The sequence below is a fragment of the Amphiura filiformis genome, chromosome 14 (genome assembly GCF_039555335.1).
Source record: "Amphiura filiformis chromosome 14, Afil_fr2py, whole genome shotgun sequence".
Lineage (NCBI taxonomy): Eukaryota > Metazoa > Echinodermata > Ophiuroidea > Amphilepidida > Amphiuridae > Amphiura > Amphiura filiformis.
Window position 1 is genome coordinate 34,761,007 of NC_092641.1, and position 14,792 is coordinate 34,775,798.

Sequence of the window (14,792 nt, forward strand, 5' to 3'; positions counted from 1 at the left end):
GTACATACTTTTACTCACGCGATCAACATGCCGCATATGTACACGCAAGAAACCACGCTAAGCCAACGCAGCACACGCTGAACTTCAAAGCTGGTGCCGGTGACTCGAGGTAGATATGAAGAGCTTTGTTTCAAAACTCCTTAGATCCACTTGCCCAATTTTGAGAACACATCAAAAAATCATCAAAATAATCACTGATATAAGGCGTTTTTCAACAAAAGCAGTTTTTGGCGGGATGCTCATCCTACCCAAGCATCCCGCCAAATTCTGCTTTTGTTGCAAACCCCCATATATCAGTGATTTTTTTGATGATTATTTGCTGTGTTCTCAAAAATGGGCAAGTGGATGTAAGGGGTTTTGAAACAAAGCTCTTCATATACAGACTATATAGTCCGTATGCCTTCCACGAGGCTGTAAAGTAAAATCAAATTTTGTAATTGTCTCACAAACTGCTCATTTGTGCAGGAATCTGTTGTGCTAGATTGAATTCCCTGCGTCATTTCCTTTCTGAAAATGTATACTATTATACTTACTTGTAGAAATACTATAACTTAATTTATTATAACCTCATTCATTGTATGCCGAGTGTACTAAGTGTATTGGAGTATTGAAACGTGTAGGCTTCAGGATGAAGCATAGATAGTGTCTCCTACCGCTATAGTATCAGAACGACTTTGTAGGTTTAGCTTGATTCCGAATACAGGTGCGCCATTTAACCCTTTATAATCCAGATGCGATGGTTCCATACAACGATACCTAAAACACAAAATTGGTATACCACTTAGCTAAGTTGAATGTGAGTAACAATAACATATTAATACGATTCTTATGATTCATACAATTTTATTTCAGCAAAACTAAAATATAATATAAGAGAGTTTTTAAACAATTTTGTTTGTTAAAACAAACAAAATTGATGCTGGGGCCGTGGGGGAAAACCCATAAATGCTTGGCGAACCCCTTACATGAAATATAATTATTTAAGGGGCAGACAGGGTCATTAAAGATATGGGTAAAAAGGTTCAAAATTAAGTTGGTTTTTTTTTTCACTTTTGACCAAAATCTTGCGTATTTTAAGGTACCGGTATATAGTTTAGGGTCTTAAGGGAAAAATCAGAACACTTTAATTATAGTTTTGTTGACAAATTAGTTGAATAAACAATACATGTTAATTACTCAAGTAAGATTCTCCTGTGTAATGGTATGAGTGACCCAATATCAGACCAGACATAGGATTTGCAGGTGTTCATGTTAAACAGCATGACTGTATTGTAGTGTATTGTGACTGTTTACTCAGTGTTTACTCAGTGCTTAGCACGCAGGGGGCTTGAAACAAAAACAAAATTCTTCATTTCATTTTTGCGTGGTCAATGTACTACTAATCCAGTAATAATGGCGATTTGGTGTACGCCAAAGTGCGCATCATTCCCAAAAAGGGGATTTACTCTTCTGTCGACTTGCTGAAGTATAGCGTATGGAACAACAACGTCTGTCAATATAGGTGGAACAGAGTGAATACCTGTTCCTGAAGGAAGTGAATAAGTAAAAGTATTTTACCTGCCTAAAGTGATCTTCACGAGGCATAACTTTGGATAATACTTCGGAGACACTAATCGGCAACAAGAACCTTTGGTTGAGTACCATAAAGATTGTATATAGTAATTTGGATCCTAAAGCAGTGATTGTTATCCTATATATAATGTTTGTCCAATCATAAAAATTTATCCACTATATTTTGGTATGTAAAATTTTTTTTAATCGTTATCTTTAATAAACCAAAAACAAGTATTTCAATAGGCTTACAACTTTGAAAGATATTCTCTTTTAAAGAAATGTACCCGTTTTCCACTTTGTCCAGGATAGCAAACAGAGTGGATGGGATAGATCATGCTTTGGAGTGGCCTGCAAGATCACCAGACCTCACACCAGTTGATTTCTTCCTTTGGGGAAAATCCAAAGCGACGTCTATGAGAGATGACCACCAGCTAACCGCCAAGATCTTCGCAAACGTACTACTGCTCATTCGCAAGTGTCCGGCGCACAAGGACGATACGCAACGTAATTGATGCAATGAGGACCAAGGTTGAGCACGAAACCTGTATATACCAAGGAGGCAACCAGGTAGACATGGTAGAGGGCAGAGCAACACAGTAAACATGGTAAACTTACTTGAAGAACCAAACACAAACCAAACAGCCCTTTTCAGGGCTACCTTTTATCCCCAAAAGAATAATGATTTATGTCGTAAATAAAAAGTAAGAAACAACAAAGTAAGAAAGTAGGAAACATAATAATTATCGCAAGTAAAGCAAAAGAAGTCCCATCCCACACCCACAAATTAATGACACTTAACAAAATACATAGCCCATAAGTCCACCGGTAAAGCCCATTCTCCAAATAAAGTTATTTAATAAAGTTATCATTGAGGAATGTTTGATATTCATGCACGGTACGTGTACTTTTTTTCAATCTATGAAGTAGCCAAACCTCCGTGGGCATAGTGAAAACCGAGTAAATTTTTAAAAAGAATATATATTCAAAAGTTGTGAGACGATTGAAATATATTTTCGGTTTATTAAACCTAATGATCCAGGCTTTCTTTACATACAAAATATTTGTTATCAACTTGTCTGAAATCGGAAAAAAGGAGGGCGCAATGAGGGTTCTGGTTTTCTTTTTTTTTTCTTCTTCTTCTTTTTCTTTTTGGTTTTCTTTTGGGGGCACCCTTTTAATTTTCTTATGTATAATTTCCGCAAATTTTAGGAAAGAATATGGAAAAATTAGGTGCTTCTTAAATCAATCTGTAAGTACGTGCTTAAGGTAAGAGTTTATGTTGACTGCATGCATTAGAGCGAATAAAAGAAAATTTATCCTGGTTAGTATTAGGAAAAAGGTGCATGGTGAAACTGATCTTCCACATGTTCGAGCAGGTAAACCAGAGTGAGGTGAATCATCAGTATGATAAGGGGTGTGTGTGTTTATGTCAATCTGTGAAAAGTTAGTGAGGAGTAGTTTGAAAATAAAGTTGTTAGGTGAAGGAGAAGTCAAGGAGAGCCGTATACAAAATCGTCATCGCAAAGGAATTGGTTGAAAGGGAAAAGTATTGTCCAAACAGAAAGAGTAAAGTCAATCAATGAGAAAAAAACCAACCAAACATATATTATTTGCACATGAATATCTAACACAATAATTATCATACAGATTTATAGGCTATGAGGAAGCAATTTAGAAACCAAGCATCAAAACCAATGAATCCAAACAAGACTTATGTGATTAATACAAGATTAGAGGAAACACATGGTGAAAGTGAAGTATAAGCTGTGGCTTCATAGTGCATCATTCCCACACCTGTAAGCTTCAGTGTGAAGCATAAACAGTATCTCCTACTGCTACTGTACTAGGACGGCTTTGAAGGTTTAGATTGATTCCGAATACACGAGATCCATTTAAGCCTGTATAATCTGGATGCGATGGTTCCAAACAACGATACCTGCAAACGCAAGACTGATACACTTATTGTATGAGGCAACAGTTATCAACCATTATTATAAATAGAACCTATAGCCGATGTGTATTGAAACCAACCATTAATCCAGGCCCGTATGCAGGATTTCATTTGGGGGGGTGCTGATTTTGAAAAAGTGGACTTTTTTTCAAGGGCGGCGATTTTGTGAAAAGTGGGCTTTCTTCCCAAAATTTTGACCTTTTCTTATCTAAAAAAAGCGTAAAAAACCTGATTATTTATTCTGAAATTTTGGGACTTTTTGTATACTTTTCCCAATTTGGGAGGGTGTGTTGCATCCCCGCACCGCCACCCACTACCCTGCGTACGGGCCTGCATTAATCATTTAGCAAAGTTCGCGAAAACCGAAAGTGATGCTGAATAGTGCAGAGTGGAAGAGTCTGCCTATAGTACGATGTCAGTTTCAGCGGAAGGAGAGGTTCCTTGCAACTAACACTGCAAGATTCTCATCTGTGTGACGGCGGTAGTGACTTCAGAGTTCCAGTGCGATGTAGTCACTCTGCCGCCAGGAATTTTGCAGTGTACATTAACATCAGCATATCTATTTGGGCTCATATGATCAGAGGAAGAATTTGAGTTACATTGCAAACATGATTGGGAAATTTGCATCTTTTACCCTTAAAATGGGGGCGCGGCCAATGACGTCATTACCGTGGTAACGTTTTTGGGTTCCCTTCTCATTTCTACTTGGTATAATTTACCTCCTAACAAAAGCTTACACTGAGTTTGGTGCTTCTATCCAGAAGAGCACGGCGATTATTTGGGTCATTGGCACCACTACCATGACTACGTAGTCTGGCATGTTGTGCCGACCATTCGTCCCAGCATATTTTATTAAATAAGGTGCCCATGGCAAGCGATATAAACTTCCTGGGTTCTGGTGTAAACCCTGTAGCATCTGACGAGCATCTTTTGTAATGATTCGTTATACATAATCACGTGTATAATATAATAATACGAAAATGGCGTGTTTGGGGCTCGAGCAAACTGGCATATGAAAATATTGAGAGAGAAAAAATCAGGATTCAGCGGGGATTGAACCCCGGTCGCTGGATTACCGGTCAAGAGTCTTACCACTGTACTACCTGAGTTCACAGTCGGTACTCGGGCAATCTCAAAATAACACCTGGGCAACCTAGTGTTGAACAACAAACTTCGCCGCCTTGGAAAATAAAACCTACCAATGGGGAAATGGCTAATTTCGGGTGTAATTTTTTCATATTCAGAACTCTCACAGTTAAACGCCACCAACATCAGGTAAAACAGGATGATTTAGATGCCAAATGATCAAAAACTCAACATAGGTTGACCTGAGACTTTTCTTGTTTTAACGCACTGAACCGTAAACACCTTAAAATGGCAGTGTGCCCTCGAAGCTGAAAGTTACAATTAGGTACCTAAAGGGCGAATATTTATTACAAACCGATGCCGCGTGGAGGAATTTTGGTCATATTACAACAAAAATGTCATATTATGAGAGGAAATATACCATTTCGAAGCATCAAACCCCAAAATGTACAATTTTGGCTATATAACTTGGTCAATTTCAGTGATTTTAAAGCTGTCTTTTCAGATGCCACAAACAAAATAGTTCATCGTCGTATTTCCGTGCATCGCCCAGGCCTAAATATAACCATGTATAACCATATAGGCTAGGCGACATACTGTCGCCCTCTATAGTAGTTACAAATAGATGGTTTATCATAAGTTATGTTGCGTTCCGATGAGAAAACCATAATGATAGAAGTCACTTACGTTTTAAGCGTCTTGAGAGGTTCATCGCCTACTACACCCGTTTCTGGATCTACTGTCGTTTGTTTGCATCTTAAACATTAAAGAAATCAAAAACGAGTAACCATGACAATTATTTGTTCCAGTTCCAGTGATTTCACTGGACTTTTGGATGCATTATTGTAACTTATAGGTAAGACGTATTAGCATTTTACTTTGAAAAGTCAATAGAACATGGACGTTGTTTTTTTCATGCCCTTTCAGTGATCATACAGCCTGTTTCAAAAAAAAATTGTGCAAGTGAAAAGCGCCCTCTATGGCAATTAGAAAATACCGTTGCGAAATATTGCTTACATCAACGTCAAGGGAGTAGTCTTAGCTCTCAAATGCCGTTTGTTCTGTTCAATTTGCTTGTTTTAATCTCGAGATATGTTTAGTTAAAGACGAAAGGGTAAAATCACAATTGTGCCACTTTTACTAGGTAAGAGGGCTTTACATGCAATAGCGATAGCATCAAGTTTATCAAGAGTTCCTTCGTGAAATTAAAAGAATGCATCAATTACACAATACAAAAATTTTTGACTGTTTTTACTGTTTTATCATGATGCAGGAATGATGATTCTCTTTTTCCACTTAAAAGAGATTAAAAGATAAATAAATATTTCACATTCTGCTGTAAAAATTGATTTCACATTCTGCTGTTCTGCATGTGCGTGTCAATGATTTTATCATGGTAAATACTGTTCTCTTAGTCACTAAAGACATGTTAAAAGACAAACAAATATTGCGCACTTATACATGTTATAGATTAATGAACGCGTATTACTTGTTGGGAGAGATATTAGCCAAAATAATGCACGCGTGCTGGTGTTGATGCGCCTAATGCATGCGCCCCGAAAGGGGAAGGGCATTAGACGCATCAACATCAGCTATCATTGATTTACATGTACAGCTCTCTTCCGTAGTAAAAGTGACACAATTGTGATTTTACCCTTTCGTTGTTAAATAAACATATCTCGAAATTGGAACAAGCAAATTGAACAGAACAAACGGCATTTGAGAGCTAAGATTGCGCCCGTGACGTTGATGTAAGCATTATGTCACAACGGTTTTTTTAAATTGCCAAAGAGGGCGCTTTTCACTTGCACAATTTGTTTTGAGACAGGCTGTAGGTCTAAGCCAACCCATGAAGTGTCAATGGAGTTGGAGAAGATATTAACAGTCTAACATGCTCAAAACAAGTTGTGCGTGGTACACTCCAGCGAGCTCAAACATAATTTAAAAAGACTAGTGTTGGTTGCTGAGCTGCATGCGCAGTACGGCATTTTGTGTCTGGTTGACAGGACGTCATGCGCAAACTAGTCTCTTTAATTTTGTCTTTACACCTATACACAGAAATTTGAAAATAAGTGATTTTAATCCAAAATTACATACATTGTGTTATATATACATTTTCAGATCAGCACGTCCTGGAGTCAGTCTGCTCTCGAAACGGCAAAAAGCCCTTGTTTGAACTCTTTATTATATGCCGTAGATAATAATCTATACCATTGAAATGAGCATGTGTACTATTTAAACTTCACTCCTTCTAAGGCGAAAGGTCCGATAGCATTCATTCGTGTGCCCAAGTAATGCACATATCTTCCAAATTAAGTAAGAACCGTATAATAGACATTATTTAAGTAACAGTAGTATTTTAAAGTAATCTTACAGATTAGATATATTGAAATAATAATGTTATGTCTTGTTTGTGAATAGTCAATCAATATACTCACCTTCCACACAAATGCGTCTTGCGAAGAATTACGTTTTCTCCAATACGCACATATTTCCAATCATCCTGCAATTTAAAAAGAGCGTCGCGTAATGGGTGTACGTGCAATAATGGTCCCGGGTTCAATTAATTCCCGGCGGTGAAGATTTACTGACTGGCAACACTTCAGACTTCCGCTGTCGCATGGTACATTTAGAATTGGGGAAATCGAACCATGAAAGTACTCCGTCTTTCGACTTTGCGTTTGCCTTGTCTGATTTATTTTTCATTTACTGATTTTACTTTAATATCATTAGCATGCGCAGTCACCACTGTGTATCATAGCCATCTCATAATTTGTCGCCAGCGCTAATAGTGCTCAATACGGGGCTCAATGGTATTAAACAGAGCAACGTCTTTCAAAATGATAACACAGCTTTAATTCATAGACTCTGTATAAAAAAATAGAATTATCACCAATACCATACTCACTTCAATCCACGCCTCTTTGACTCCTTCTACAACAAGATTCGGACGGAATGGTCTCATTGTGACCGGATTCTCTAATTTACTGTTAAGGTCATTCAAAGATGCTACAGTACATAAGTGAAAGTGAGAGATGTCCTGGAAAACACTCTAGAAGTCAAACAAATCACATTATTAATATATTATAATATAAGAATGACAAATGCATATGTCCGTATGCACAAAATAATTTAGTCCTATCAGGAATGGACTTTACTCTTATTTCCTTCCTAGAGTAGCTAGCAAATTCAAAAGATTTTAGTGCAATGTTCAAAAATAATACAAAATAACTTAAGCAAATGTGAAGGAAAATGTCCTTTCTCCTGAGACTAAATTCCACTTAGACCAGGTTTATAATCTTATCTGCACCTGACAAATTATCGAATTGTTGGCACAAAAAAAAGGAATAATCATGCCCTTTTAAAGACTACACGATTCACCCCAAAACCTAATCCCCGTAATTATTTGCAAATACCTTTTCCAACTTGAAAATTGAACAAAAGATGCAATGTGCGCCTATCTGCCCGGTGTTATAAAGCCACAATATTGTTCAAATTTGAGCTAATTTGCACCCAATTTTTTTTGCGCGCTTCGCTCCCGGGGCTTCGCTTGCATTTGTCCCGATAAAGTTAGTCAGGAGTGGTTGGTGTTGGTGATTTTTGTGTGGTGGAATGGTTTGTTTGCTGAGTGTATATACATTACCTTATCATGGACCATCCTTTTGCCCCATTTAGGATCATCAATGTTTCTTTTGGCTTGTAAATCTGGAGTATAACACACGAGTTTATTGCCACTACTCTCTAGATATCTATCCAACCAACAGGTTACTGATACGCCGCAATCATAACCCTCCACTTCCAATCCCCATAACCTGCAAACAGATGGAAATATGCAATATGATGTATACAAGAGTTTGAGCTCTCACCTTCTCTCAGGCTGTCTATCCATGCTATCTGGTCTCCACCTATAGTTACCTATGGGTAGGGTATTTTTCCGAAAAAGACCTACAAATTTAGGTCTTTTTAGGAAAAACATGTATATCTTCAATACGAAAGGTCAAATTTTTCAAATGATCGTCGGCTTTTCCTCCCAGCTACATACACTACATATCAGTAGATTTATCAAGTTTACTTCGAGGACTGTTTTAACTGCTTTTTGTATTTTTGATATTTAAAAATATTAAAAATACAAAAAATATCGAACTGATTTTAATAGTTTCATTTCAGTATTGACTAATTAGTAAAATAATATTGAGTACTTGCCAATTGCCAACTCTGCTATAGTTATTGTGTCATGTCTTCTTGCTTACCTGAATTGAATGACGTCATTTGTGACCGGTACATTTAGTGGCACTCTCAAAGTTGGCATATGAGGAGCATCTAATAGTAGATATTTGCCGTCATCTGATTGGCTGGTGCGTAGTAACGCCAGACCGCTTTTTTGTCGCATAGTGACGAATCGGTTTTCTCCATCTACGATTATGTAATGTCTTTAAAAACATGAAAAACCTTAAAATTAACTACAATTAACTATTGGCCAAATCTCTGGGTCATCGGGTAGGACTTTAGGGTCATGGTCGGGTATTGACTTCAAAACAGGTGTCTATTGACAGGCATCTACCGGTAACTTCAAAAGTGATGTTTCCAAAAACTTACCATATGGGATCAGGATTAGAGGAGACTGGGGTAATTATGGCCACCTTTTTGCCTTTTTACAATCATTTCTGCATGAGTGGTTAGAGCAATGGGTACTATATGATATGTGTTTAAAATAATTTGAGTTTTAGGGGCCGTAGTTCCCCCCATGCGTCGGAGTATTTGTGGCCCCACATGCCCCTTGACAAAATAATGAATTTAAAGAGTAGGCCCCTATTGTGAATCAAGTTCTTCCTGGTATCAATTTCTGACATGTTTTATTGTCATTGCAATAATTTCAGGCCATTTGAACTGGTGAAAAGGGTATTTTAAGGCATTTTGTACAAAACGTGTAAAAATTGTCTAAATTCAGGCCCCTACGCAGGGGGTGCGGGGAAATTTCAGAATTTGCGAGCGTAGCGATCAAAAAAAAAGTTTTTTTACGCTTTTTTGGACAAAAAAGTCCAAATTTTGGGTAAAAAGTCCACTTTCAAAATCAGCACTACCCCCCCCCCCTCCCCAAATGAAATCCTGCGTACGGGCCTGTCTAAATTTGTTACCGTCAAGTGAAAACGGGCTTTATTTTGAAGTCAAAGGGCATACAATTACATCTAGTTATGATGTTCTTTATTTTATGTTTAAAACATTTTTGAATTATACTCTATTCACTCAAAGGTGGTAGAACTATACTTTTGCCCCATTTTTAATCTATACGTATGGCTTAGGCCTATGTATTTGCGAACAATATTAATTTTTAAATTGTTACCTCAAGTTCAAATGCTGTGGTTATTTTACAATTTTAAGTCTATATATTTGCTATGATAGATGCCTAATATTCATATTTATTCTTGAACTTTTTTTATACATTTAATAATCCACAAATTCCCTTTTTTTGTGGGATTATGTTAAATTTTATTATTAGGGTCATTTTTGCATGCCGAAACTGCGGACGAATCTGATAGCTACTTCTCTGTTGTTTCAATTATGACCCAATCGGGCTAATTTTGATCTAACTATAACAGGTTAATAAATAATTGCTTTTTATTGGGTCAGATACAAATAATTTGCATAATACACGAACAGGGGCCATACTTTACCCCAAGCCGGAATGATATTACATACTAGTAATATGCAAATTTAGCTCATTAAATAAACATTTTTTAAGCTATTTGTATGCGATGTCGCTTCACTAAATAGATCCCTCTCATAAAAATTGTACATGAAATGCTATTTGAAGAATTTTTTCACCAAACAGTAGCATAAAGACTACTCTTCCATACAGTACAGAGTAAGTCCCGTTCCGGTGTCACCTTGACCGAAGCTTAGTAAAGACACCTTGATAAAGACAAAGGGCCACAACTTACCCCGGGCCACAATTACCTCCGTCTCCCCTACAATAATTATTTTCTACCTGTACGATGACGTACACATGGTACATTACCCATGTGGAAAACTTTAGTGCATCTGCTCATGCCATTTTTAAAAGGTCTTTTCAACACAGGAAATTTTATTAAAATGTTGACTTTTCTACCTCTCTTCAACCACTACAGGAAAATAAAAAATGGTGTTTTTTTAAATTTCTTTACTCGGTATTGTCTACTTTCAAATACCATAAATAATAATTCTAGTATTACTTTTGGGAAAATGGGGCACTTTTTGCTTTAAAAGTTGTACGTTTTTCAATTATGAATGGGAAATGAGGCATTTTCAAGTTTTTTGAACAGATTAATTGATAAATAATTTCAAACATTTCACTGGTAGGCCTACATGCTAAATTTTTCTTGGCATTGCAATTTAGAGAAATTTATCTTTATGATATTATTTATAGAATTCATGTTTATTAGTGGATAGTAAAAGGTGGCACTTTTTATTACTGCACGATCTTGCATGGGAAAACACGTTGTGCTCCCCATTGTTCACAGAGGCAAGAGCCAGGGCAATGCCCCCCCCCCACCCCAACAATACACGTACATAACTCACCTGTCAAATAATCCGTCACTGCTTTTCATCCCCAAAGCAGTGCATTCTGCTTCTCTCACTTCAAGTCCTCTACACGCTTTCACCGGGTGTATCATGATGCGTGACAACTTGCCGACTTCTTGCCAATCATATCGTGGGGAACTCTTCCACCTGAAAAGACTGTATGCAGCTAGGCCTAGGCCGCACACAGATAGCGTACTGATCGCTGCGATTTTTGCCTCCCGAGTTAGATTGCCAGACCATGCTGCTGACCAAACCTCCGCCATTTTGTTAAAAGCCAAGTTGTTGGAACCCCTGAGAAACTTGGTTGAGCTTAAGCTCGAAATTGAATAAATTCGAAGTATTCCAACATAGGCTATAGCCTATGGAATCAACAGGTCAGTTCATTGCAAAATTTGCAAGACTTGTATACGGATAAGCCCGAACTAACCGGCTAATTTGTTGCACTACTAATTTACTAGGCCTAGGCCCTGCTACTAGAAATATGATTACGCCAAGCCTCAGACTCAGAGAATCATATAGCAGACCTACTTAACATTACTACGATAAAGCGCATACATTTAGTGCTGCATGTATAATATTGTTTACATGATGATAAAGTTACTGTATATCAATAATCAAGCATGCATCAACGCAACGTTCCTTTATCTTGTTTACATAACATGGTCATTGGTCAATAGGTCATAGGCCCTACTTTCTATACGTTCTGCCAAGCATACGAAATCGGTTCTGCTTCTCACACGTGCCTTCCGCATATTAATACATGTACTTCTATGATAAAAACCGGGGATAAAAATCCATAATATATGTGACGTGTCATGTTAAAAGGAGACACTTTTGGCCGTTTTCCCCAATGAAATCGGACATTCCTAAGCAAAGATATTGAGCTTGTCAGTTATGGTATTATAAAATTGGAAATTGAGATATCGGCCCTTAAAAATATTATTGACAATGTTGAGAGTAGGAATTACCTTGAAAAATGTCTCAAAAAATACACGATGCCAGTTATATTCCGGTCTGAAACTATCAGACAATATTTTAAACATTAATAACATCACAAATTTGCAACAAACCCAAATTGTGAAAAAATTACCCCTGACCGATTTTTGGCTATATCTCCATTTACGATCCTGCCCAAAAGTGTCTCCTTTTGACATGACACGTCACATATTAACATGCCGTATATTTTACTACAGCCTCAAAATGGCAGAGACTTTAAGAATAAAGGTATTGTTTTTAGCCGATGTATCGTCTCATATATAACATGGACGATATCATTATTTTAAATAAAACGAGGCGAAGCCGAGTTGTTTTACGCCAAAAATAATGATGCCGCGTGTTATAAGACGTTAGATGCACGACAGCGGCTAAAAACAATACCTTTATTCTCATTCTGCAACACTTAATTCAAATAAATATATTAATCATAAATATACCAAATTTTAATCAAATTAAATCCTACATTTTACAAGGAATTACCTAAAGTGTGTGATATCGTGTCTAATCGTGTCATTCTCAAATGTTTAAAGGAGTATTTCGTGATCCTATCATCCTCTCTTTATGACATTATTCAGTAGATATCCACGAAAAAAGATTATTCCCAAAATTTCAGTTGATTCCGATTTTGCGTTTGCGAGTTATGCACGAATATGTGTATTACACTGCTCCATAGACAATGTGTTGTAATTTCGTTCTGGTGCACCAGAACGAAATTAAAATTTCACGATATCTTTGCTAAACGAATTAATCTGCAAGAAATATTTTGTAAATAAACATTATGTAGCCAGAGGTTTCCAGTGATCATAAAAATCTCAACTTTTTTGTGAAAAGTGGGGGGATGATGCTGTGGAACACGAAATGCCCTTTTAAGAATTGAGATTGGACAATTAAGTTTCTTTTTCACTTGACCCAGTAGAGGCTTATAGTAAATTGTTCACTTGATTGTTGGGAGTAGGACGGAGGACCCAATTGTGTCTCCGCACCGAGCGTTAAACGAACAGACAAACAAAATGACAAACAAACATGTATGGACACCTTAGGATACGCGCCATCCTTCTATCAAATTGTTATCCCGTATCAAAATGTTTAGTGATGCATGGGGAAAGACCTTCTGGTCATTTCAACCTTGAATCTATTGTTACTCACATTATAATAACAATTGATTATTTGAGGACATGACGCATGTTAACGCCCAGGTTTAATGCATGTGTGTGCAACTAAGTAGGCCTTGTTATATATCTAATGTTATGATCAGAAAAGATATTTGTCTCTCAGTAATATTTATGATACATATAATAACTGCATGTAAAGTTTGCAAACTTCCGTGTCATCATGATAGCTATATTTAAATGTCAGGGAGTAGAATCACTGTAGTTTACAATAAAACTGATGATATAATGCACATATCAAATGCAACCCCGGCCCCTGGGGACCCGGGGATGGTCCGGGACTTGACATCATGTGACCCGGGATTTGACTCAAAATGTGTCCCGGGGGGAGCCGGGTGTTGGCCGGGACTGGTATAAGACTTGACGTCGGCCAAAACCCCGGGAAAGTGGCCGGGACTTTACCCGAGCCGGGCCGGGATTATGTCGTAACTTACCCGGGGTTTTCCAACCAGTAAAATGGGCCGTGGTTTGCTAGTAAGGATGTCCACATTTATGGGTCAGGGAATCCTATCACTTGGCCGTACTTGAGCCATGGATGTAGGCCTATATTAATAATCCACTGAGTGGCCACATTAATGTTACTGTTCATATAAATCCATTCCAAAAACAAAATCTTGGCTGTTGTTTCCTAATTTTGCCATAGTAGTTTATGTATCTGCTATTTAGCGGGGCTCTAAAGTTAACATGTTTAACCAGACCACACTGGCTTCTTATCATGCACGGAATGTATTGTTTTTAACCACCCGCCGAGAGTAAAGTTTTAAATTATTAGGTCTACACTCAAAAACAAAACTGACCGTGATAATAAAAAAATCCATGATACTTTTGTGACATCTGCGATCGACTGCTACATGGCCATAATACTTAATAGAAGACTAGATACTATAGGTAGTGTGCATGTTCTTTATAAACTCTCCAGCTGTATTTTTCTTCTTTAAAAAAAATAATTATGGGTGTATGATATAAAAATTGAATTCAATGTCTTGTGTTAATATAATACAGATATCAAAACTATAATTATATTTTCATGTTCATGATGTTGGAGCGTCAACAATATCATTAATCACAAATCGTTGAAAGGATGTTTTCAATATTACCCAAAATGACAACCTCGTGAGCAAACAAAATATTAATAACTAGTGCGCCAAATATTTGATAGATGGTCATTTGATTTTAAACAAGATACAAGGTAGGCCTATTTGGATGGGGTATGGGCCTTTACAGAATAGCCTCATTATAATTATTGAAGTTGCATTTTGGATTGACATAAAAAAATCATAGGCCTATAATATTATGTGCTTAAAATGTTCATGCAAAGATCGAACATTCGCCACTCCCGTATAATCGTGCACAGATGTAAATGCAGTGACATGTTTCTTTCATATCTTTGATGTTTTAATCATACCTACTTGTCCCGTTCCCCTGCCAATGTAAAGCATGCAAAAAGTGGGAAAGTCGGGTGACTGGGGTCCGACATT

At 37.2% G+C, this 14,792-nt stretch overlaps 1 protein-coding gene across 1 annotated transcript; it reads right to left on the reverse strand.

The window, feature by feature from the left end:
- Nucleotides 1-323: 323 nt before the first annotated feature.
- Nucleotides 324-11,766, reverse strand: LOC140170019 (mitochondrial amidoxime-reducing component 1-like). Its single transcript, XM_072193329.1, has 7 exons — nt 11,147-11,766; nt 8,842-9,021; nt 8,235-8,403; nt 7,500-7,643; nt 7,030-7,094; nt 5,279-5,347; nt 324-756 (listed from the first exon to the last, which is right to left on the reverse strand). The coding sequence occupies exons 1-7, from the start codon at nt 11,410-11,412 to the stop codon at nt 624-626; spliced, it is 1,026 nt and encodes a 341-aa protein (XP_072049430.1). The 5' UTR covers nt 11,413-11,766; the 3' UTR covers nt 324-623.
- Nucleotides 11,767-14,792: the final 3,026 nt, after the last annotated feature.